Source organism: Plecotus auritus, assembly GCF_963455305.1.
Source record: "Plecotus auritus genome assembly, chromosome: 10".
NCBI classification, from domain to species: Eukaryota; Metazoa; Chordata; class Mammalia; order Chiroptera; family Vespertilionidae; genus Plecotus; species Plecotus auritus.
Window position 1 is genome coordinate 571,925 of NC_137785.1, and position 26,545 is coordinate 598,469.

At 48.5% G+C, this 26,545-nt stretch overlaps 1 protein-coding gene across 2 annotated transcripts in view; it reads left to right on the forward strand.

Annotated features, from left to right (window-relative positions):
- The window catches only part of LOC308235019 (uncharacterized protein), a 170,948-nt gene that overhangs the window by 134,769 nt on the left and 9,634 nt on the right, over positions 1 to 26,545 (forward strand). Inside the window, exons 3-8 of one of the 2 annotated variants that reach the window (XM_080643620.1) lie at positions 1,891 to 2,117; positions 3,951 to 4,101; positions 7,674 to 9,692; positions 19,285 to 19,493; positions 21,899 to 22,226; positions 23,333 to 23,459. In XM_080643620.1, coding sequence (XP_080499746.1) covers positions 22,197 to 22,226; positions 23,333 to 23,459 — 157 coding nt within the window. In that variant the 5' untranslated portion in view covers positions 1,891 to 2,117; positions 3,951 to 4,101; positions 7,674 to 9,692; positions 19,285 to 19,493; positions 21,899 to 22,196. The remainder of the gene's footprint in view (positions 1 to 1,890; positions 2,118 to 3,950; positions 4,102 to 7,673; positions 9,693 to 19,284; positions 19,494 to 21,898; positions 22,227 to 23,332; positions 23,460 to 26,545) is intronic. The other variant, XM_080643619.1, reaches the window with a different exon arrangement.

A 26,545-nucleotide genomic window follows, 5' to 3' on the forward strand; every position in this document is an offset into this window, starting at 1 on the left:
AATGGGTCCAGGATGCCTGTCACTACTTGAGCCAATTGAGCAGAGACAGGGTGAAGTCCCATACAAGGGTTTCTTCCAATACCGCCGGCGGTATGGGAGAGCAGCGCTTCACCACAAAAATCTGCTCTACCCCCCACCATAAGCCACCTGCCTATATTGGGTAGGAGGACAAGTTACATGGGAAAGTAGGAATTACAGGCCTGGTGCAGTAGGCACCCTACAATGGATATAGGTTACAGGCACCTCCAGGATCCCATTGTTTTGTTAAACTTGCCGTGGTGACAGACTGTTCTCAGAAAAGCAGATTGGACTGCATTTTGAAATCAACTCCCATATCCCCAGGCATACAACTCTCGGCCAGGTTAGAATGTGCTCTCTCTAATCAGAACAATCATGGTTCACAGACATGAAAAATATTTCTTATGACTATAGCTCGTCGACACTATTCCATCTCTGCCCCTACCAGTTTGACTGTATTCTGTAGCAACTAATTTTTTTAAAATAATATTTTATTGATATTTTACAGAGAGGAAGGAAGAGGGATAGAGAGCTAGAAACATCAATCAGCTGCCTCTTGCACACCTCCCACTGGGGATGTGCCCGCAACCAAGGTACATGCCCTTGACCAGGATCAAACCCGGGACTCTTCAGTCCACAGGCTGACGCTCTATCCACTGAGCCAAACTGGTTTCGGCAGTAGCAACTAATTTTTACTTCTTAATCCCTTCACCTTTATGAACTATTTTCCCAACCATCCTGACCTCTGGCAACCCTCAAAATGACTTCTATATCTAAAGTATGTTTCTGATGGGCACAGTCAAATATTTTTATTTTTTTTATAATATATTTTATTGATTTTTTACAGAGAGGAAGGGAGAGGGATAGAGAGTTAGAAACATGGATGAGAGAGAAACATCGATCAGCTGCCTCCTGCACACCCCCTACTGGGGATGTGCCCGCAACCAAGGTACATGCCTTTGACCGGAATCGAACCTGGGACTCTTCAGTCCCCAGGCTGAAGCTCTATCCACTGAGCCAAACCAGTTAGGGCAAATATTTTGATTTTTATATTCAATTGTTGATAGACATGTAGGGCCTTCTTTTTTTGTTAATACATTTTTATTGATTTCAAAGAGGAAGGAAGAGGGAGAGAAACATCAATAATGAGAGAGAATCATTGATCATCTGCCCTTTGCACACTCCCAGCCCACATTGCCTGTAATCTGTAACCATTATACCCAATCCATGTTTCTTTCTCGTGTGTTTCTCTTTTGCTCCTCTCCCTATCTCTCTAAAATAAGTAAAAACATATCCTCAGTTAAGTATTAAAGTAATAAGAACGATCCTATATAATAAAAGCTTAATATGCTAATTGGCTGACCATTTTGACCTTTCGACCAGTCGCTATGACACACACTGGCCACCAGGGGGCAGATGCTCCAACTGGCAGTTTATCTTGCTGCTGGGGTCTGGCTGATAAGGACTGGGCACGTGGACCACACACCTCCCAAGGTCCCTCCCCAGCCAGCGGGGCCCCAATCAGCCCAGATCCGGACTGGGCGAGAAGGGCAGGACGTGCCCTGGAGCCAACCTCCCATGGTCCCTCCCTGGCCTCTAAAATATTTCTTCTATTTAATTTCCTTTCAATGGGCACGAATGCCTGCACGGGGCCTCCAGGATTCCTCCAATAGCAAACCTTCTAGTTGGCTAGTAAGGTGAAATCCTTCAGGATAGCCTTTGGAACCCTGTGAACTACATTACCCAGAAGGCTCTGGCCCGAGCAGAGCCAATAACAGGTCAGATGGAGGCAGAGTTTTGAGATTTCATGCCCTGGGGCGGGACATCCGGTGTCCTCTTCTCGGGGCACTGCCACTTCCCCCCTCCCCCCAGAGGACCGGTATCCTTTCAGACAGCGGTGAGAGAAACCCAGACTTCTCGGCACAGGGGTCCCCCACCCCGGCGCGAGGATGGGGATGCGGCTCAGCGCCATCGCCCCGCTCAAGCCCGAAGGAGCTGGGACGGAGGGAGCCGCCGCCGCGCCCGCCGCCCGCCGCCCGCGCCCGCCCCGCCCTCAGAGTCCGCTGGCGGCGGCCACGCCCGGGGGGCGCCCCGCTGAGGTGAGCGCGCGCCTCCCCGACCCAACCCCGCAGCCCGGGGCGGGTGCCCATCCCCTCCCGCAGCCCAGGCCCCGCGACCCCGAGGAAGGCGGAGGGCAGGGAGGAGGGTTGTGGCCTCCGAGGGGCCCCAGGTCCGTGCCCGGTGGGAAGGGGTTATGGGTACGGTCGGGGGCAGAAGTCGGTTTTTTGGGTTCGAGCTGTTCGTTATGAGGAATGTCCATCGTGCTCTGCCCGCCGAGATGGGTGTGTTTTGATGTAAGAAAGCACCGTCTGCCCGGCCGGTGTGGCTCAGTGGATAGAGCGTGGGCCTGCGGACTGAGGGGTCCCGGGGTCCATTCCCGGTCAAGGGCACAGGCCCAGTAGGGGGTGTGCAGGAGGCCGCTGATGGATGTTTCTAACTCTCTATCCCTCTCCCTTCCTCTCTGTAAAAAAATCAATAAAATATATACTTTTAAAAATATATTTTATTGATATTTTACAGAGAGGAAGGGAGAGGGATAGAGAGCTAGAAACATCGATGAGAGAGAAACATCGATCAGCTGCCTCCTGCACACCTCCCACTGGGGATGTGCCCGCAACCAAGGTACATGCCCTTGACCGGAATCGAACCCGGGACCCTTCAGTCCGCAGGCCGACGCTCTATCCACTGAGCCAAACCGGTTTCGGCCAATAAAATATTTTAAAAAAAAAAAGAAAGAAAGAAAAGAAAGCACTGTCTGGCCCTAGCCGGTTTGCTCAGTGGTTAGAGCATCATCGCCCTGCGGACTGAGGGGTCACGGGTTCGAATCCCGGTCAGGGCACATGCCCAGGTTGCTGGCTCGATCCCCAGGTGGGGCGTGCAGGAGGCAGCCGATCAATGATTCTCTCTCATCATGGATGTTTCTCTCTCCCTCTCTCCCTCTCCCTTCCTCTCTGAAATCAATAAAAATATATTTAAAAGAAAGAAAGCACAATCTGCCTGGCCAGTGTGTCTCAGGCGTTGAACGGCCAACTTTGTAGGAACCAGGAGGTCAGGGTTCAAGTCTGGGTCAGGGCACCTGCCCCGGTTCCAGACTTGATCCCCGGTGGGTGGGGGGCGAGCAGGGGGCAGCCCATCCATGATCTTCTCTCCTCATGGATGTCTCTCTCTCTCTCCCTCTCCCTTCCTCTCTGAAAAATACATTGAAAAACGAAAGCACAGCCCTGGCCGGTTTGGCTCAGTGGATAGAGCATCGGCCTGAGGACTGAAGGGTCCAGGGTTCCGGTCATGGCAGGGTTGCGGACTTGAACCCCAGTGGGGGGCGTGCAGGAGGCAGCCAATCACTGATCCTCTCTCATCACTGATGTTTCTGTCTCTCTTCCTTCTCCCTTTCTCTCTGAAATCAATAAAAAATATATTAAAAAAATTTTTTTAAATATGTTTTATTGATTTGTTATAGAGAGGAAGGAAGAGGGAGAGAGAGCTAGAAACATCGATGAGAGAGAAACATCGATCAGCTGCCTCCTGCACACCTCCCACTGGGGATGTGCCCGCAACCAAGGTACATGCCCTTGACCGGAATCGAACCTGGGACCCTTCAGTCCGCAGGCCGACGCTCTATCCACTGAGCCACACCGGTCAGGGCCATTGTAAACATCTTGGCCACGCCCTTCCTTTGCCTCCTGGAATCTGGCTATAAAAAAAAGACTCTGCTGTCTCTCCATCAGAGGCCAGCCTCCCCCCTAGCCCCAGCTTTCTTCTCTTGTCTGTCTGCTTTAATCCTTCACGCCCCCCCCCACCCCCTTAAGGTTCACCCCGGCCTGTACTGAGCGCGGCACAAAAGTGTGTGGTGTCCCCCGTCCCCATCTCCACAGGCCCGTGTGACCTTTGACGACGTGGCCCGTGTGACCTTTGACGATGTGGCCGTGTACTTCTCCCGGGAGGAGTGGGGGCTCCTGGATGAGGCGCAGAGACGCCTGTACCGCGACGTGATGCTGGAGAACTTGGCCCTCGCATCCTCTCTGGGTAAGACTCTCGCCGTCTCACCGGGGACTTGGATTAGGTCTGCCCTGCCTCCCCCTCCTTTCCCCAGAGGCTGCTCTGTGGACCCCACGTGCTCCCCTGGGGACCCCAGGCCCTGCCCTCTTCTCTCTGCTGCAGCCCCAATAGCTGCCGCACTGAACTCTCCTCATAGGGACGGGATGCCCTGAGCCTAATGCCGTCCACCGTGCTTGCCCCCTCCCTGGCCCAGGCTGTGTGCCCCGATCGGAATGATGGTTCTGGAGTTTAGTTGTAATTTTGACGCCGTCGTGGGTGAAATTAGTACCACATTCACCTATGCAGCCCTCTTGGCCAGAATCTCCATTGGTTGAATTTTGTTGTGTGCCCTGACCAAGGAAGGAACCTGTAACCTGGGTGTATCAGGGTGATGCTCTCATGAACGGAGCCACCTGGCCGGGATCTGGGTCAATTTCTCATCTATATATATAAAAGCCTAACGTGCGAAGTGTCCCCTCGGCAGTTCGACCGCTCGTTGTGACATGCACTGACCACCAGGGGGCGGCGTGGAAGGAAGGAAGGCCCCGGCCAGCAGCCGGCAGCCGCTAGGGACCCTAACCGTCTATGAATTTCGTGCACTGGGCCTCTAAGTCGTTACATAATGAGTTTTTGTGACAGGTTTTGAGTTAAAGTCTATTTTGTCTACTAGAAGTATAGCTACTTATAGGCTACTCTCTTTTGACTTACATTTGTGTAGATTATTTTTTCAATTTCTAAACTTTCAGCTTATATATTTGGTGAAAGCTTGAGTCTCTTACAGACAACATATGGTTTGAACTTTTTTTTCTTTTGTTTCATCCTCCTCCGAGGATAAGTTCTTTTATTGTTTCTGGAGAGAGGAAGGCAGAGGGAGGGAGAGAGAGAGACATCGATTGGTTGCCTCATCACGGAATCGCCAGTCCTGGGATCGCTCTCAAAAACTGGGTATGGCTCTAGCCGGTTTGGCTCAGTGGATAGAGCGCCAGCCTGTGGACTGAAGGGTCCCAGGTTCAATTCCAGTCGGGGGCACATGCCCAGGTTGCAGGCTCGGTCCCCAGTGGGGGTGTGCGGGAGGCAGCCGATTGGTGATTCTCTCTCATCATTGATGTTTCTGTCTGTCTCTCCCTCTCTCTGAAATCAATAATAATATATTTCAAAAAAAACCAAAAAAAACACACTGGGTATGTGCCCTGACTAGGAATAGAACCCTTGATTGACACTCTTACTACTGAGCCACACTGGTCAGGACTTAACTCGTTTTTCTAATCCATTCAGCCACTGTGTACGATTCGATTGAAGAATGTTTAAGGACTTGAGGATTGCTATCTTGCCAGTTTTTGTCTGGTTGTTTTTGTAGTTCCTCTGCTCCTTTTTTTTTACTCTCTTGCTATCTTTATGAATTCATGATTTTACACCGATGTATGCTTTAATTCCTTTACCTGTATTTTTGGTTTATCTACTGTAGGTTTTTGCTTTGTGATTACTCTGCGGTTTACTAAAACATCTTAGAACAGTGCGTTTTTAATCTGATAAGAATCAGTCATATGCAAAAACTATCATTTTGCCCTGGCTGGTGTGTCTCAGTTCACTGGGTGTCGTTCCTCGTTTGATTCCCTGTCAGGACACGTGTCCTGGTTGCTGGCTAGTTGCCTGGTAGCGGGTGCGTGTTGGAGGCAGCAGATCCATGTTTCGACCTCACATCAATCCTTCGCTCTTTTCCTCTTCCTTCTTCTTCCTCTAAAAATAATTAAGAAGTCTTTTTTTTTAAAAAAGCTACCCTTTTAATATCCCATCCCTCTGCGTTATATGTTTCTGAATTTAAATAACAAAATTTTTTTTCTTTACTAATTTGAGACAGAGAAAGTAAGCGGGGGAGGGGGCGGGTGGAGAGAGAAAAAGAAAAGAAATATTTGTTTGTTCAAATGTCCATGCATTCATTGGTTGACTCCTTCGTGGAATCAAATTCACAACCTTGGCATATGGGGACATTCCAACCAACTGTGCTATCCGGTCGTGGCGACGTTGGGCTTTTGATGTCACAATTTACAACTTTTTATTGTTTAGTTATTATTATTGTAGCTAGGGCTTTTTAAAAAAACATATTTGTATTTTATTTTCTTTTTTCTTTTTTTTCTTTTTCTTTTTAAAATATATTTTATTGATTTTTTACAGAGAGGAAGAGAGAGGGATAGAGAGTTAGAAACATCGATGAGAGAGAGAGACATCGATCAGCTGCCTCCTGCATGCCCCCTACTGGGGATGTGCTTGCAACTCAGGTACATGCCCTTGACCGGAATCGAACCCGGGACCCTTCAGTCCGCAGGCCGACGCTCTATCCACTGAGCCAAACCGGTTAGGGCATATTTTTTCTTTTTTAAATATATTTTTATTGATTTCAGAGAAGGGAGAGGGAGAGAGTGATAGAAACATCAATGATGAGAGAGAATCATTGATTGGTTGCGTCCTGCACGCCTTGCAGTGGGGATGGAGCTGGCAACCCAAGCATGTGCCCTTGACCAGAATCGAACCAGGGGCCCTTCAGTTCCCAGGCCGACACTCCATCCACCGAGCCAAACCAGCCGGGGGTCTATTTTATTTTTAATCTATTTTTATGGATTTCAGAGAGGAAGGGAGAGGGGGAGAGAGAGAAAAACATCAATGATGAGAAAGAATCATTGATCGGCTGCCTCCTGCACGCCCCCCTAGTGGATCGAGCCCACAACCCAGGCATGTGCCCTTGACCGGAATTGAACCCAGGACCCTTCAGTCTGCAGGCCTAGGCTATATTCATTGAGCCAGATGCCTGCCGTTGGACCTGTGCTTCTATCACAGCCTTATGGCTCTAGCACGAAAGGTCCTACAAAAATCCTTTCACAAGAGAAGAAGATTTCCAACACACATTTGTGTTACACCCTGTAATTGTCTCCTTTCTTCGGTGAGTCCTCTACCATCCTTTGGCATTAGAGGTGTACTGGTGCCCAGTAATGACTCCCTAAACCGGGTTTTAACTCCTTTCATAAAAAGCTAGCCATAGACTCATTTCTTTTTTAAAAAAACATATTTTACTGATTTTTTTTACAGAGAGGAAGGGGGAGGGATAGAGAGTTAGAAACATCAATGAGAGAGAAACATTGATCAGCTGCCTCCTGCACACCTCCCACTGGAGATGTGCCTGCAACCAAGGCACATGCCCTTGACTGGAATCGAACCCGGGACCCTTCAGTCCGCAGGCCGATGCTCTGTCCACTGAGCCAAACCGGTTAGGGCAGGGGTGGGCAAACTTTTTGACTCGAGGGCCACCATGGGTTCTTAAACTGGACCGGAGGGCCGGAACAAAAGCATGGATGGAGTGTTTGTGTGAACTAATATAAATTCAAAGTAAAGGAGCGGAGGGGAGAGCAAGAGAACCGGATAGAACAGCCGGATCCGGCCCGCGGGCTGTAGTTTGCCCACGGCTGGGTTAGGGCCATAGACTCTTTTCTTGATGTGACGAATGCACATTTGTGATGGTGTCATTCTCAGAGTCAACCTGTACTTGACCTGATTTTACTTGCATTCAGGTTACTGCTGTGGAGCAGAGGATGCGCAAGCAAACTGTGACCAGAGTGTTTCTGCGGGAGTTTCACGGGCCCCCTCCACGGCTGCTCTGTGTTTCCGGAAGACCCACTTTTGTGAGAGCTGTGGTCCAGTCTTGAGAGACATACTCCATTTGCCTGAGGGCGAAGGACCTCCACACAGCCAGCACGTGGTCAGGTGTGGGGTGTGTAGGAAAGAATTTCAATTTAGAGCAGACCTCCAAAAACACCAGAAAAAGAGAAAAAATTATCTCGCCTGGCGAGAATATAAGAAACCGTTCAGGCCCCGGCGGACACATGCTCAGGACCAAGATGTTCGCACTGCAAGACAGTGTGTTATGTGCAGTGAATGTGGGAATACATTCAGCCATCAATCCTCATTTGCCGTTCACCGGAGAGCGCATACAGGTAAAAGCCTTCACGTGTGTGGCCAGTGTGGCCAGTCTTTTAGGCGAACCTCAACCCTCAGCCAGCATCGAAGATTTCATTGTGGGCCAAGGCAGTCCAAGTGCGGCAAATGTGGGAAGTCCTTTCACCCAAAAGCTGTCCTCATTTATCCCTGGAGAAGTCACACTGGGGAAAAATGTGAGTTGTGCCGTGAATGTGCGCCATCTTTTACCCGGAGAGCCATCCTCATTCGACAGCGGACAGTTCACTCTGGAGAAAGGCGTTATGAGTGCACGCGATGTGGGAAGTCCTTTAGAAGAAAATTTTACCTCATTCTGCATTGGAGAGTTCACACTGGGGAAAGGCCTCATGAATGCCGTGAGTGTGGGAAATCTTTTATCCGGAGATCAGTCCTTATTCTACACCGGAGAGTGCACACAGGAAAAAGGCCTTTTCAGTGCAGTAAATGTAGGAGGTCCTTTACCAGTAGTTCCGTACTCATTCTACACCAGAGAGTTCACACAGGGAAAAGGCCTTATGAGTGCAGTGAATGTTGGAAATCCTTCAGCCAACAATCCTACCTCACTCAACATCAGATAGTTCATAGCGGAAGACAGTCTTATGAATGTGGTGAATGTGGGAAAGCTTTTTCATCTGCTTCCATCCTCAGTAATCATCAGAGAGTACACCGAAAAGAAAGACCTCATCGGTGCAGTGAATGTGGGAAATCTTTTATCCTAAGACAACAACTTCGTGTACACCAGAGGGTTCACACGGGAGAAAGGCCTTATCAGTGTAGTGAATGTGGGAAGTGTTTTATTGCCAACCATATCTTTAACTATCATAAGAAAATTCACACAGGAGAAAGGCCTTATCAGTGCAGTGAATGTGGGAAATCTTTTATTTCAAAGTCAAACCTCATGCAGCATCAGAGGATACACACAGGAGAAAGACCTTTCGCATGCAGTGACTGTGGGAAATGCTTTTTCCGAGGCCACCAACTTCGTACCCACAAGAGAGTTCACACAGGAGAGAGGCATCAGTGCAATGAATGTGGGAAATCTTTTTCATCCGGTTTTAATCTCAGAAATCATCAGAGAGATCACACAGGAGAAAAGCCTTATGAGTGCACTGAATGTGGGATCTCTTTTACCACTCAGAGGAAGCTTCGTTATCATCGAGTAGTTCACACTGGAGATGGGCCTTATGAGTGCCGTGAATGTGGGAAATCTTTTACCTCTTGCTACTCCTTCCGGAATCATCAGAGAATTCATACGAGCAATAAGTCTTATGAATGTAGAGAATGTGGCAAATCTTTTTCATCTGGCTCCGGTCTCCGTTATCATCAGAGTGTCCACACTGGGTTAAAGCCTCACGAGTGCAGTGATTGTGAGAAATCTTATCTCAAGCGCTCCGAACTCATTCAGCATCAAAGAAGTCACACAGGAGAAAGGCCTTATGTGTGCAGTGAATGTGGGAAATCCTTTATGCGGAAACCTCACCTTCGTGTACACCAACGGGTTCACACAAGATAAAGGCCTGAAGATGGCAGTGAATGTGGGAAAAGCTCTAAGGACAGTTCCCAGTCCAGTTCACATTGGAGAGTTCACACTGGAGGTAGGCGTTTGAGTCCAAAAATGGGGGAAATGGAAAATTTTTATTTTTATTTTTTTAATATATTTTATTGATTTTTTACAGAGAGGAAGGGAGAGGGATAGAAAGTCAGAAACATCGATGAGAGAGAAACATCGATCAGCTGCCTCTTGCACACCTCCCACTGGGGATGTGCCCGCAACCAAGTTACATGCCCTTGACCGGAATCGAACCTGGGACCTTTCAGTCCGCAGACTGACGCTCTATCCACTGAGCCAAACCGGTTTTGGCGGAAATGGAAAATTTTTAGCCGCAATTCTTACCTTTCATAACACTTGAGTCTTCATATTAGAAAAGGGTCTTATGAGGGTACTGAATTGTATTAATGGTTTTACCTGTATTTATGGAGTTTTTGATTACCTGAGAGTTCATACAGGATGTGGGCTCTATGGTATAGCAAGTGTGAAAAATGTTTTACCCATGGCTTGACACTCTTTCACCTCCAGAGAGTTCACCCAGGAGATGGCTTTATGAGTGCACCGAAGGTGTGAAATTTCCCCCCCAAGCATTTACCTTATTACACAGTGTGAAATTCACGCTGGATAAATACCTGCCCGTGTAAGGGAATGTGCAGTTTTCTTGTTCCGTATAATGACCCTGGAAGAAGCCATCTGTCTGAATTCAGTCTCATATTTCCAGTTGTCACACATGGGACATTCCCCTTAAGATTCAGTCATGTGGGAAGCATGTGTATCCGTGTGTGTTTCCAGAGCCCTTTGCCATTTTCCCTTGTTACATGGGAGAAACATCGGTGTGAGACAGATCCGTTAACCTCATACACCCCCGCCCCCACCCCCACCCCTGCGATTGGAGCTGGGGATGGAGCACATGAGTGGAGATTTCCCACGTGGCAGCTTCCCACCGTTGGTGTCCATTACCGCCCACACGTGCTCAGGGCGGCTGACCTCTGTCCCCTCACGTACTGCAGGAGTGACCCGAGCTCTTTGGAGTTCACATTGGACGGGAACCCAACCCACTGTTGACGGAAAATTTCACGAGTCTGGCTGGAGGGCCGTGTAGTCCCACGAGTTGTTTCTAGCTTCCAGGTCACCAACCTGAACTTGCTGCACATGGCTTTGGTTTGTACCATCCTGTACCAGTCCGTACTGTGTAAGTTCTCTTACCTCTTGGGTGTTCTATTTCCTGTGTGGGGTATTTTTTAAAATATATTTTTATTGATTTCAGAGAGGAAGACAGAGGGGAGAGAGAGAGAGAAAGAAACAACTATGATGAAAGAGAATTATTGATCAGCTGCCTCCTGCACCCCCCACACTGGGGATGGAGCCCACAACCTGGGTATGTGTTCTGACCGGGAATCGAACCAGGACCTCTAGGTTCATAGGTCGACGCTCCACCACTGAGCCACGCCGGCCGAGCATGTGGGGTATTTTATAAACATTTGGACTCCACCAGTGTGAAGGTGAGCATTTTTATGGGCCTGTCCAACTTTGTGCTCCGCACAGGGACACTGTAATGGTAAAATAGGGCTCACTGGTTTTGCCACATTCGCATTCCTGCCGCCAGCCTTCTAGGGAAGACTGCAGGGCTTCCTGGTCCTCATCTGAAGCCCGGGTGCTGCGGGTTTTCGGAGATTCTGAAATCCCCCTGTGCCCTGGCCTGCAGGGCTCATTTGTTTGAACGTCATCCAGTGCACCCAAAGGCCATCCATGCCATTCCTAGTCAGGGCCCATTGGGTTGCTGGCTCGTTCTCCAGCAGGGGGCGTGCAGGAGGCAGCAGGTCCGTGTTACCCTCTCCCTCTCCTTTCTGTCTCCCTCTCCTTTCCTCTCTCTCTAAAAATCAGTAAGTACGTATTTACAAAAAGAAAAGAAAACCACCTGAGGAAGGGTCACATGTGACGTTCTCAAGCACTCCTTGGCAAAGCATGAACTTTTCCTTTGTTCGCAGAGGATCATTTCAGGTCCTGTTGAAGGAGATCCGTTTCCTAGGTCCTGGGAAGACCCTAGGCCTAAAGCTTCCTCCGTGAAACGGTTCGAGGAAGCCCCGTCCATTGTTCTTGTGCATCTAGGGTAATACTTTTTCTTTTAATTGATTTTTGAGAGAGATGAAGGGAGAGAAAGAGAAACATTTTTGTGAGAGCTAAACATTGATTGGTTGCCTGCCGCAAGGTCTCTCCCAGGCATGTGCATTGGGAATTGAGCCAGCAGCCTTTCGATGCACCGGATGCTCGAAATATATTTTATTGATTTCGAGCTGCCCACCCCACTGAGCCACACTGGCCAAAGCTGGTTTACCTGATCCTTTAACAAATAGAACAGTGAAACCTCAAAGATATATTGTAATGTGATCTATTTTCACTTCTTAGATAATAGATGTAACTCTTGGTTTATGAAATAATTACTTTTGTGGGTTTTTTTTTTTTTTTTCCTTGAACAAGATTTTATTTATTTATTCAGTGTGGCTCAGTTGGTTGAGCATCCCTGCACACACCTAGAGGTTGCTGGTTCAATTCCTGGTCAGGGCAAATGCCTGGGTTGCAGGCTCAATCCCCAGAAGGGGGCATGCAAGAGGCTGCCAATAGATGTTTCTCTCTCTCTGTTCCTCTTTCTAAAAATCAATAAAGAAATATTTTTCAAAAATTAAAAATCAACAGTAATCTGGTAACAACTTCCCTCCTTTTTTTTTTTTTAATATATTTTATTGATATTTTACAGAGAGGAAGGGAGAGGGATAGAGAGCTAGAAACATCGATGAGAGAGAAACATCGATCAGCTGCCTCCTGCACACCTCCCACTGGGGATGTGCCCGCAACCAAGGTACATGCCCTTGACCGGAATCGAACCCGGGACCCTTCAGTCCGCAGGCTGACGCTCTATCCACTGAGCCACACCGGTTTCGGCCGTTCCTCGTTTGATTCCCTGTCAGGACACGTGTCCTGGTTGCTGGCTAGATGCCTGGTAGCGGGCTCGTGTTGGAGGCAGCAGATCCATGTTTCGACCTCACATCAATCCTTCGCTCTTTTCCTCTTCCTTCTTCTTCCTCTAAAAATAATTAAGAAGTCTTTTTTTTTTTTTAAAGCTACCCTTTTAATATCCCATCCCTCTGCGTTATATGTTTCTGAATTTAAATAACAAATTTTTTTTTCTTTATTTACTAATTTGAGACAGAGAAAGTAAGCGGGAGAGGGGGCGGGTGGAGAGAGAAAAAGAAAAGAAATATTAGTTTGTTCAAATGTCCATGCATTCATTGGTTGACTCCTTCGTGGAATCAAATTCACAACCTTGGCATATGGGGACATCCCAACCAACTGAGCTATCCGGTCGTGGCGACGTTGGGCTTTTGATGTCACCATTTACATCTTTTTATTGTTTAGTTATTATTATTGTAGCTAGGGCTTTTAAAAAAACATACTTGTATTTTATTTTTTAAATATATTTTTCATGATTTCAGAGAAGAAGGGAGAGGGAGAGAGTGATAGAAACATCAATGATGAGAGAGAATCATTGATTGGTTGCCTCCTGCACGCTCCCCAGTGGGGATGGAGCTGGCAACCCAAGCATGTGCCCTTGACCAGAATCGAACCAGGGGCCCTTCAGTTCCCAGGCCGACACTCCATCCACCGAGCCAAACCAGCCGGGGGTCTATTTTATTTTTAATCTATTTTTATGGATTTCAGAGAGGAAGGGAGAGGGGGAGAGAGAGAAAAACATCAATGATGAGAAAGAATCATTGATCGGCTGCCTCCTGCACGCCCCCCTAGTGGATCGAGCCCACAACCCAGGCATGTGCCCTTGACCGGAATTGAACCCAGGACCCTTCAGTCTGCAGGCCTAGGCTATATTCATTGAGCCAGACGCCTGCCGTTGGACCTGTGCTTCTATCACAGCCTTATGGCTCTAGCACGAAAGGTCCTACAAAAATCCTTTCACAAGAGAAGAAGATTTCCAACACACATTTGAGTTACACCCTGTAATTGTCTCCTTTCTTCGGTGAGTCCTCTACCATCCTTTGGCATTAGAGGTGTACTGGTGCCCAGTAATGACTCCCTAAACCGGGTTTTAACTCCTTTCATAAAAAGCTAGCCATAGACTCATTTCTTTTTTAAAAAAATATATTTTACTGATTTTTTTTACAGAGAGGAAGGGGGAGGGATAGAGAGTTAGAAACATCAATGAGAGAGAAACATTGATCAGCTGCCTCCTGCACACCTCCCACTGGAGATGTGCCCGCAACCAAGGTACATGCCCTTGACCGGAATCGAACCTGGGACCTTTCAGTCTGCAGGCCGACGCTCTATCCACTGAGCCAAACCGGTTTTGGCGGAAATGGAAAATTTTTAGCCGTAATTCTTACCTTTCATAACACTTGAGTCTTCATGTTAGAAAAGGGTCTTATGAAGGTAGTGAATTGTATTAATTGTTTTACCTGTATTTATGGAGTTTTTGATTATCTGAGAGTTCATACAGGATGTGGGCTCTATGGTATAGCAAGTGTGAAAAATGTTTTACCCATGGCTTGACACTCTTTCACCTCCAGAGAGTTCACCCAGGAGATGGCTTTACGAGTGCACCGAAGGTGTGAAATTTCCCCCCCAAGCATTTACCTTATTACACAGTGTGAAATTCACGCTGGATAAATACCCGCCCGTGTAAGGGAATGTGCAGTTTTCTTGTTCCGTATAATGACCCTGGAAGAAGCCATCTGTCTGAATTCAGTCTCATATTTCCAGTTGTCACAGATGGGACATTCCCCTTAAGATTCAGTCCTGTGGGAAGCATGTGTATCCGTGTGTGTTTCCAGAGCTCTTTGCCATTTTCCTTTGTGACATGGGAGAAACATCGGTGTGAGACAGATCCGTTGGTTACCTCATACACCCCCGCCCCCACCCCTGCGACTGGAGCTGGGGATGGAGCACATGAGTGGAGATTTCCCACGTGGCAGGTTCCCACCGTTGGTGTCCATTACCGCCACCCACACGTGCTCAGGGCAGCTGACCTCTGTCCCCTCACGTACTGCAGGAGTAACCCGAGCTCTTTGGAGTTCACATTGGACGGGAACCCAACCCACTGTTGACGGAAAATTTCACGAGTCTGGCTGGAGGGCCGTGTAGTCCCATGAGTTTTTTTCTAGCTTCCAGATCACCGACTTGAACTTGCTGCACATGGCTTTGGTTTGTACCATCCTGTACCAGTCCGTACTGTGTAAGTTCTCTTACCTCTTGGGTGTTCTATTTACTGTGTGGGGTATTTTTAAAAATATATTTTTATTGATTTCAGAGAGGAAGACAGAGGGGCGGGGAGAGAGAGATAGAGAGAGAGAGAAACAACTATGATGAGAGAGAATCATTGGTCAGCTGCCTCCTGCACCCCCCAGACTGGGGATGGAGCCCACAACCTGGGTATGTGTTCTGACCGGGAATCGAACCAGGACCTCTAGGTTCATAGGTCGACGCTCCACCACTGAGCCACGCCGGCCGAGCATGTGGGGTATTTTATAAACATTTGGGCTCCACCAGTGTGAAGGTGAGCATTTTTATGGGCCTGTCCAACTTTGTGCTCCGCACAGGGACACTGTAATGGTAAAATAGGCCTCACTGATTTTGCCACATTCGCATTCCTGCCGCCAGCCTTCTAGGGAAGACTGCAGGGCTTCCTGGTCCTCATCTGAAGCCCGGGTGCTGCGGGTTTTCGGAGATTCTGAAATCCCCCTGTGCCCTGGCCTGCAGGGCTCATTTGTTTGAACGTCATCCAGTGCACCCAAAGGCCATCCATGCCATTCCTAGTCAGGGCCCACTGGGTTGCTGGCCCGTTCTCCAGCAGGGGGCGTGCAGGAGGCAGCAGGTCCGTGTTACCCTTTCCCTCTCCTTTCTGTCTCCCTCTCCTTTCCTCTCTCTCTAAAAATCAGTAAGTACGTATTTATAAAAAGAAAAGAAAACCACCCCGAGGAAGGGTCACATGTGACATTCTCAAGCACTCCTTGGCAAAGCATGAACTTTTCCTTTGTTCGCAGAGGATCATTTCAGGTCCTGTTGAAGGAGATCCGTTTCCTAGGTCCTGGGAAGACCCTAGGCCTAAAGCTTCCTCAGTGAAACGTTTCGAGGAAGCCCCGTCCATTGTTCTTGTGCATCTAGGTTAACACTTTTTTTATTTTTATTTTATTTTATTTTATTTTTTTTATATATATATTTTATTGATTTTTTACAGAGAGGAAGGAAGAGGGATAGATAGTCAGAAACATCGATGAGAGAGAAACATCGATCAGCTGCCTCTTGCACACCTCCTACTGGGGATGTGCCCGCAACCAAGGTCCATGCCCTTGACCGGAATCGAACACTTTTTTTAAAAAATTGATTTTTGAGAGAGAAAGGGAGAGAAAGAGAGAGAAAGACTGTTGTGAGAGCTAAACATTGGTTGGTTGCCTGCCGCAAGGTCTCTCCCAGGCATGTGCATTGGGAATTGAACCAGCAGCCTTTCGATGCACCGGAGGCTGCCCACCCCACTGAGCCACACTGGCCAAGGCTGGTTTACCTGATCCTTTAACAAATAGAACAGTGAAACCTCAAAGATATATTGTCATGTGATCTATTTTCACTTCTTAGATAATAGATGTAACTCTTGGTTTATGAAATAATTACTTTTGTAGGTTTTTTTTTTTTTTTTTTCCTTGAACAAGATTTTACTTATTTATTCAGTGTGGCTCAGTTGGTTGAGCATCCCTGCACACACCCAGAGGTTGCTGGTTCAATTCCTGGTCAGGGCAAATGCCTGGGTTGCAGGCTCAATCCCCAGAAGGGGGCATGCAAGAGGCAGCCAATAGATGTTTCTCTCTCTCTGTTCCTCTTTCTAAAAATCAATAAAATATTTTTCAAAAATTAAAAATCAGCCCTAACCGGTTTGGCTCAGTGGATAGAGCGTCGGCCTGCGGCCTGAAGGGTCCCAGGTTCGATTCCGGTCAAGGGCATGTACCTTGGTTGCGGGCACATCCCCAGTGGGAGGTGTGCAGGAGGCAGCTGATCGATGTTTCTCTCTCATCGATGTTTCTGACTCTCTATCCTCCCTTACTCTCTGTAAAAAAATCAATAAAATATATTTTTTAAAAAATTAAAAATCAACAGTAACCAGGTAACAATCTTTCTCCTTTTTAAAATGTAAAGCAAATATCATATTGAAACATAACCCAAAATTTCAAAAATGGTAAAGCTAAAACAAGTAACAGAAGAGTTGAAGAAAAAAAAAAAGTATAACAACAGAAATTATAAAAAGAACTTACAAAAATCACTTCTAGCCCTAACCGGTGTGCTCAGTGGGTGGAGCGTCGGCTTGCAGACTCAAGGGTCCCGGGTTCGATTCCGGTCAAGGGCATGTACCTTGGTTGCGGGCACATCCCCAGTAGGAGGTGTGCAGGAAGCAGCTGATCGATGTTTCTCTCTCATCAATGTTTCTAACTCTCTATCACTCTTCCTTCCTCTCTGTAAAAAATGATTTAATAAAATATTAAAAAAAAAATTACTTCTAAACCACAATAGGAAATCTCTCCAGCACGCTGGCCCTGGCACAATGGTCCCCGAGATGGTCGGACACTCCAGGGACGCTCCTGGCACAGGAGCACTGTGCTGTGCGTTTTTGTCCATTCACCCCCTTCACGGTGTATTCACATCGCCTCTCCCGCCTCTTTTATGTGTTAAGTCTCACTCCAGGATATTTTTTCCACTAATTTTTTTTTTTAGAGCGAATGGAAGAGAGAGAGAGAAACATCGATGTGAGACACATCAGTTGGTTACCTCTTACACCCCCTTCCCCCAACTGGAACTGGGGATGGAACCGGCAACCCAGGTACATGCCCTTGACCAGGAATCAAACTTGTGACCCTTGGGTGCTTGGGTGACGTTCTGACCACTGAGAAACACTGGCCAGGGCTCTCCCCTACTTTAAATGTACCCTTAACATCCTCAATCTCCACGTTCCTCGCTGCTAGGAGCCATTATTTTTTTTTTTTAATATATTTTATTGGTTTTTTAAAGAGAGGAAGGGAGAAGGATAGAGAGTTAGAAACATCGATGAGAGAGAGACATCAATCAGCTGCCTCCTGCACACCTCCCACTGGGGATGTGCCCGCAACCAAGTCACGTGCCCTTGACCGGAATCGAACCTGGGACCCTTCAGTCTGCAGGCCGACGCTCTATCCACTGAGCCAAACCGGTCAGGGCTAGGAGCTGTTATTTTTATATTTCCACAGAACTATCTCCTTATTATCCTATATAATAAAACCCTAATATGCAAATTGACTGAACGGCGGAACGACCAGGTGCTGTGACGTGCACTGACCACCAGGGGGCAGACGCTCAATGCAGGAGCTGCCCCCTGGTGGTCAGTGCGCTCCCACGGCGGGAGCACCGCTCAGCCAGAAGCCAGGCTCACAGCTGGCGAGCGCAGCAGCGCTAAGGACCCCTCGGGGGGATGTCCACCTGCCGGCTTAGGCCCGCTCCCGAAGGGTCCCAGACTGCAAGAGGGCGCAGGACGGGCTGAGGGACCGCCCCCCGCCCCACCCCAGTGCATGGATGTCGTGCACTGGGCCTCTAGTGTATTACAACACAGAATATATATATTTTTAACTGATTGCTTACTCCTTCAATAAAAGATGTGAAGAAGCCTGGTTGCAAACACATTTCTCTATTGGTAGATAGCACAGACCTGGGTGAGCCTCTGAAGCTGATGAGATAATGAGTAACTGACTGGTGAAGCAACGGAACATGATGCCATGGCTTTCCTTCCGCTCTTACACATTTCTGTTCTGCTCACACCTCACTGTATTTTTCTCAGCTCACTATTTTCCCCCCCAAGTTCACACGAATGAAGAGGATTCCCCACTTTGTTGAGAAAAGAATTTCACCGTTGCCCAGATTCCAGCATAGCTAAAGGCCCAATTCTCTCACATCTTAGAACAAAGTGTCCTTTCTGTTGTTGTTAATCCTCACCCAAGGATATTTTTCCATTAATTTTTTTGAGAGAGTGGAAGGGAAGGGGAGAGACAGAGAACCTTTGGCATGAGAGAAACACATCCGTTGGTTGCCTCCTGCATGCCGGGACCAAGCCTGCCACGGAGGTCCATGCCCTTGACCGGGATGGGACTCATTTTCCTTCAGTTCATGGGCCAGAGCTCTGTCCATTGAGTCAAACCGGCTAGGACTGGAATAATTGCTTTCTTTTTTTAATATATTTTATTGAGTTTTTACAGAGAGGAAAGGAGAGGGATAGAGAGTTAGAAACATCGATAAGAGAGAGACATCGATCAGCTGCCTCCTGCATGCCCCCCACTGGGGATGTGCCCGCAACCAAGTTACGTGCCCTTGACCGGAATCGAACCCGGGACCCTTCAGTCCGCAGGCCGACGCTCTATCCACTGAGCCAAACCGGTTTTGGCTGGAATAATTGCTTTCAATAGTGGAATAGTATTTCCTGTGTTTTTAATTGTTTTTGTTACGCACAACATTACAGACACATCCTACACTTTAAAGAACGATGTGCAATGTTAATACGCTTCATCACTTTTGTAAGTTCAGATATTTAGTAGTATAATAAAGCCTTGTTTTTTTTTTAGCGTTCACCCATTTTCCTGGTCTATCCGGGGTTTGCTTGGCTGCAGCCGGACACAGAACTGCACCCGGAGGTATGAGGGTGAATGGGTATTTTTTGAGCCTCAGACTTCCTGGAAGCCAAAGAGAAGAGATGAGCGATCAGTCTCCCCACACCTCGGACCGTGCCAACTGGGTTGCAATCCCAGAACTCCAACAGTCACCAGGAAAACAGGTGAATGATCCCTTCTCCAGGCCTCAGTTTTCTCATTTGTAAAATGGGGTTAAGAGCTCCCCCGCCCATCCGGTGTGGCTCAGTGGTTGAGCATTGGCCCGTGAACCAGGAGTTCACGGTTCGATTCTCGGTCGAAGTGCAAGCCCCTGTTGTGGGCTCCATCCCTGGTGTGGGAGTGTGCAGGAGGCAGCCGATCAGTGGTTCTCATTCATCATTGATGATTCTATCTCTTTCTCCCTTGCTCTCTGAAATCAATAAAAATACATTTAAAATAAATAAACATATATATATATATACTTAAAAATTACAAGTCTCCTTGTATCTCAAAAACAAGGAAAATCCCTTGTCGTTTTAGCAAAGTGGAAAAGAACCAAATTCTAATTCTGTATTAGCTTATTTTTTTTATTTTTAAATTTAATTAAATTTGTTATTCAGGAGAGTGCATGCTGAGCCTTCATTTTGAGGGTTTTAAAGACTTAAGGTTTTATTAGTTCTGGAAAAGTGTTATGGAGTGAGCAAACTACAGAATGGTATCACTGTTAAAAAAGATTGTTTCTGGGAAAATAGAAAAAAGACCAAAAAAAAAAAAAATAGTAGCCCTGGCTGGTGGGTTCAGTGGTTAGAGCGTTGTCCTGAGCACTGCAGGGTCGTGGGTTGGATTCCTGCTCGGGGGCACATCCCTTAGTTACAGGTTCAATCTCCAGTCCAGGTGCAGCAGGAGGCAACTGATTGGTCTCTCACTTTGATGTTTCTCTCTCTCTCTCTCTCTCTCTCTCTCTCTCTCCCTCCCTCCTACCCCTCCTCCCTTCCACTCTATAAAAACTCAATGGAAAAAATATTCTGTGAAGATTAACAACAACAAAATAAGTTAAAAAGAATGCTTCTGGGAGAGGTTAGACTGCAGTTATATCAGTTATTTACATTTAGTATCATGGGCTTTTAGCATGAGTGATACCATGTAAGCCTGTGGTTTTTCTTTTTTAATTTTTTTTATTGGTTATTATTAAAAAATATTTTTATTTCAGAGAGGAAGCGAGAGGAAGAGAGATACAGAAACACCAGTGATGAGAGAGAATCATTGATCAGTTGCCTCCTGCATGCCCCCTACCGGGGATCGAGCCCGCCACCCGGGCATGTGCCCTTGACCAGAATCGAACCCGGGACCCTTCATTCCTCCGGCCAGCACTCAATCCACTGAGCCAAACCAGCCAGGGCTATTTTATTTTTTATTAATCCTCACCCGAGGATATTTTTCCTTTCATCTTCAGGAAGAGCGTGGAAGGGAGGGAAGAGGAGTGGGGAGAGAGAGAAACATGGGCGTGAGAGAGACACATGGGCTGATTGCCCTACCGCATGCACCCCAACTGGGGATGGGGATTGAACCTGCAACCTAGGTACATGCATTTGACCGGGAATTAAACCTGGGCTGACGTGCTAACCATTGAGCAAAGTCGGTCAGGGCAATTTTTTCTTAATTTTAGACAGAGATAACACACACACACACACACACACATCGATTTGTTGTTTCACTTATATATTCATTGGTTGATTCTTGTATGTGCCCTGACCCATAGTCAAACCTGCAACCTTGATGAATCAGCAGGACCCACTGAGCAACTGAGCTACAGAGTCCAGACCAGCCTGTCATTTTCTTTTTATTTTTTTTTCTTTTCTTTTTTTTAAAAAAATATATTTTATTGCTTTTTTACAGAGAGGAAGGGAGAGGGATAGAGAGTTAGAAACATCGATGAGAGAGAAACATCCATCAGCTGCCTCCTGCACACCTCCCACTGGGGATGTGCCCGCAACCAAGGTACATGACCTTGACCGGAATCGAACCTGGGACCCTTCAGTCCGCAGGCCGACGCTCTATCCACTGAGCCAAACCGGTTAGGGCTTCTTTAAAAAAAAAAAAATATATATATATATATATATATATATATATGCACACACACACATATATATATGTGTGTATATATATATATATATATTGTTATTGATTTCAGAGAGGAAGGGAGAGGGAGAGAGAGAAAAAGAAACTTTCACGATGAGAGGGAATCATAGATCTCTTGCCTCCTGCAAGCTCCCCAACTGGGGACCCAGCCCACGTGTGCCCTCACCGGGAATGGAACCTGGAGCTCCTGGTTCATAAGTGGACGCTCAACCTCTGAGCAACCACTGAGCCGCCCCGGCCAGGCCGCCTGTGGGTCTCTGTTTCCAATGGCCTGTTTATTTGCAATAGGTCCCTTAACCTGTCCTAAGGTCGATAAGTGTCCGATTCGAGTGTTTGCTGCACTTTACAAGGAGCGGGCCCTCCCCTCCGGTCGCAGCATAACCACAGGATCCGTCCAGGGGCGGACACTCCGGCAGCTCTGGAGGCTGAACTCCCTTCTGTGTCCTTCTAGCTCTGGGAACTACATTACCCAGAAGACCTTGCGCTGACTTGAGGCAATGACACTGGAGGATGAGAGAGTCGCCTGGCCTGGAGGCGGGACTTCCGGCCTCTGTCTGCAGCCGTCCATATTGGCAGGTTGGCCTCCGGGGGTTCTGGCGCCGGAGTCCCTTTCCAGGTAACAAAGCGGGAAGGCGCCGGGGGCGTAGTCCTCCGTGCACGGGTCCGAGGCCGGGTCCGCGCCCCAGTGACCAGCGCCCGGGCGCCGGGAAAGGGGCCGTCACGTCCACGCCGGCTCCCCACCGAGTGCGATGGCGGCGGCCGCGAGGCGCCCAGCTGAGGTGAGATTGTCCCCGGGGCCCGCCCGGCCTCCCCGACCCAACCCTGCAGCCCCGGGGCGGGCGCCCGTCCCCTCCTGCAGCCCGGGCCCCGCTGGGTCCCATTCCGGCGGGAAGGCAGGTCGTCGTGGCGGTGCAACTGGCTGCTCAGAAAGACCCGAGTTCATTATGAGCTCCCCACCCCACCCCGCCCCTGCTCTGCATCTGGAGCAGGGTGCCGCGCGGGAGGGGTCGGGTGACTCCCTGGGAGAGAGGACCGGCCCCAGGCGGCTGAGGCTTCGGGAGGAGCAGTGGACCGGAGGGTCCTGGGGGCGGAGGAGGCAGGGGGCCGAGATGACTGCGGCCAAAGCTGCTGCCTCCCACTCCCGCTTGGGGTCCCCAGAATGTGGGGGTGCGCTTTGAGGGGGTGGGAGTTTCCGTGTAGCTGGTGGGTGAGACCTGGCGCTCGTGCGGTCCCGGTGGAGGGTCCCTGTGCCCGGCGTGGGGCCCCTCAGCTCTGGGGCGGCGGGAAGGGTGAGTGGAGGGAGGACGTGGCGGCTGCTGGGGGGACCGCCCAGAAGCGGGAGGGGGTCGCGGGCCTCTGACCTGCAGGGGAGCTCCTGGGGCGGCTAGGGAAGCAGGGCCAGACGTGCAGAGGAGGCCTTCCTAGCGGCGACTCTCCGAGTGCGTGGCTGTGGGGTGCAGTGAGGACGGGAGGTGGGAGGGGTGCAGTCTGCAGAAGGCTGTGCGTAGTGGGGGGAAGTGGGAGTTAGGGGCGGGGGGCCGGGCCTTGGGGCCTGACAGGTGACGCCCGAGCCCAGGCTTGGCGGTGCCTTGTCACACTCTGGAGACCCCAAGGGGGATGCCTGCCATGATGGGGTCCCTCCAAGCCAGGACCGGAGCTGGATCCCATCTCTGTGCTCTCCTGCCTGATGTTGCTGAGGGCAGACCCTCATGCATGAAGGGACCCTGAGGGTAGGGCGGGCACCCCTGGCACCTATGCCCACCTGTGGTGTTCCTCTGAGGGGGGAGCTTTGGAGGAGGCGGAGTGAGGGGTAGATGGGCGGGGAGAGGGACTGTGGGTTCTCAGGCACAGAATGTTCATGGTTCCCTCTGCCCCATTATTACAGGCCAGTGTGACCTTTGAGGACGTGGCCCTGCATTTCTCCCGGGAAGAATGGAGGCTGGTGGGTGAGGCTCAGAGACGCCTGTACCTGCGGGTGATGCTGGAGAACTTTGCACTTGTATCCTCTCTGGGTAAGACTCAGCCTCACCAGTGACCTGGACTGGACTCTCCTCCCTCCACCCTCTCACCTCTCTCAGGCCTCGGCCTGGCCCTCAGCCCTGCTGCCTCCCCGGTTGGCGGGTGGTGGCTGTATTGCTGGGCCTGGTTGGTTGCACTGCCCTCTTCTCTCCCCCGCGGTCCCAATACCGAGCCCTTTGGGGACGGAATCCAGGTCAGTCAGTAGCACTGCATTGAGCGCCATGGATTCGCCGTTTGCCCTCTCCGTGTCTGGGCCGATGTGTCCACATCCGTACCCCGTCCGTCTCCCGGGGTTTGGTCCCTTCCTGGGCGGTCATTCCCTCCTGCCTCCCTGTGCCAGGACCTGCGGGGGTTGTCGGGGTGGCTCCTTACCTGCAGCCTGGGTTCTTCTGTAAGACTCCCCTGCACAGTGTGTGGTGTTCAGGTCTGTTTTCCTCCCTCCCACCATCCCCCATAACCTTGTTGAGATATAAACTTGTATATATTAAAGTGGACAGTGTGCTGTTTTTATATATTCAGAGTGCCCCCCCCCCAAAAAAAAATGTATCCAAACTTTAACAACTGAGCTAAATGTTAAAAATGCAATGTATTTTAAAAAACACTGCCTTTGCCCTAGCTCAGTGGTCCTCCACCTTTCTGATGCCCTGACCCTTTAATACAGTTCCTCATGTGGTGGTGACCCACAGGTTGAGAACCGCTAGCAGGGTTGCCTAAGACCATCAGAAAACACAGATATTTACATTACGATTCATTAACAGTAGCAAAATTACAGTTATGAAGTAGCAAGGAAAATAGTTTTATGGCTGGGGGTCACCACCACATGAGGAACTGTATTAAAGGGTCGTGGCGTTAGGAAGGTGGAGAACCACTGCCCTGGCTGGTTTGGCTCGGTGGATAGAGCATCGGCCTGGGGACTGAAGGGTCTTTGGTTTGATTCTGGTCAGGGGTACGTGCCCAGGGCTGCAGGCTCCATCCCCAGTAGGGAGCATGCAGGACGTAGCTGATCAATGATTCTCTCTCATCATTGATGTTTCTTTCTTTTAAAAAAATATATATATTTTATTGATTTTTTACAGAGAGGAAGGGAGAGGGATAGAGAACTAGAAACATCGATGAGAGAGAAACATCGATCAGCTGTCTCCTGCACACCTCCCACTGGGGATGTGCCCGCAACCAAGGTACATGCCCTTGACCGGAATCGAACCTGGGACCTTTCAGTCCGCAGGCTGACGCTCTATCCACTGAGCCAAACCGGTTAGGACCTCATCATTGATGTTTCTCTCTCTCTCTCTCATTCCCTCTTCCTTCCTCCCTGAAATCAATAAAAGTATGTTTAAAAAAAAAACAACCAAAAAACTGCCTTTACAATTATTCAAAGTATGTATACATGTTTGGTGGACACCCTATATCTCTATATATAAAAGGCTAATATGCCAAGTGTCCCCTTGGGAGTTTGATCACTCGCTGTGATGTGCGCTGACCACCAGGGGGCGGCATGGAACGAAGGGAGGCCCCAGCCAGCAGTCAGAAGGCCCCAATTGGCCCTGATAGCAGGCCAGGCCTAGGGACCCTACCCATGCATGAATTTGGTGCACCGGGCCTCTAGTAGTAAAATAATCCCCACACTGAAGTTAATTAAACATGTAAAGCTAATTTATTATTTTCTTATGCTAGGAATGCATAAGATCTACTGTCAATAAATTTTAAGTAAAACATTTTTTAAAAAATATATTTTATTGATTTTTTTTTTACAGAGAGAAAGGGAGAGGGACAGAGAGTCAGAAACATCGATGAGAGAGAAACATTGATCAGCTGCCTCCTGCACACCCCGCACTGGGGATGTGCCCGCAACCAAGGTACGTGCCCTTGACCGGAATCGAACCTGGGAGACGCTCTATCCACTGGGCCAAACTGGTTAGGGCTCAAGTAAAACATTATTAACTGTAGGCACCATGATCTTAATTACATGCTCAGAACTCACTCAGCTGATAATGGAACGTTTGCTGTGTGTTTTGACCATCCCATTCCCACTTTCCCCTACTCCCCAAATGCTGGCATTCTACCCTTTTTCTATCATTTTGACTTTTTTTTTTTTTTTAACACTTTAACCATAGTACACAATGGTTCCGTTATAGCTCTACTTGCACCAGCACTTATCCCGGCTTTTTGGATGGTGGCCATCTTAGCTTATTTATTTGTTTTTGTGCCAAAACTGGTACGAAGAACATCTTTTTTTAAAAAATACATATATTTTATTGATATTTTACAGAGAGGAAGGGAGAGGGACAGAGTTAGAAACATCGATGAGGGAGAAACATCGATCAGCTGCCTCCTGCACGCCTCCCACTGGGGATGTGCCCGCAACCAAGGTACATGCCCTTGACCGGAATCGAACCCGGGACCCTTCAGTCCGCAGGCCGACACTCTATCCACTGAGCCACACCGGTCAGGGCAATGTTTCATACTTCTTATTGCCACCTTAGCTAAATAATGATTTCATATTATTTCATAACAATATATAATCCTTAGATCAAGCATGTTTGACAAGCTTCCCAAGATTTAAATTTTAAGAATTTTTCTTAACCTAGAAGTGGCTTAGAGTTATTCCCAAGAGCTCCTGGGGTACCTCAAGGATTGATTCTTTCTCCTTACGAAAGAGAAATTTTGGACTTACCAGGCTGATTCAATGTTTGAAAATACATGGAAAACTTTGTCAAATTAAAAAAATAAAAATAAAAAAGATAACTATGCCCTGGCTGGTGTGGCTCAGTGGGTAGAGCATGGGCCTGCAGACTGAAGGGTCCCTGGTTCATTTCCGGTCAAGGGCACATGCCTGGGTTGGGGCTCGGTCCCTGGTGGGGGGCGTGCAGAAGGCATGTAATCGGTGATTCTCTCTCATCATTGATGTTTCTCTCTCTCCCTCTCCCTTCCTCTCTGAAATCAATAAAAATACATTTAAAGAAAATGATGACTTTGTTTTATTTCTTTTTATTTTTTTTTGTTACTCCTCACCCGAGGATATTTTTCTATTGATATTTAGGGGGGTGGAAGGGAGGGGGAGGGACAGAGAGAAACATCG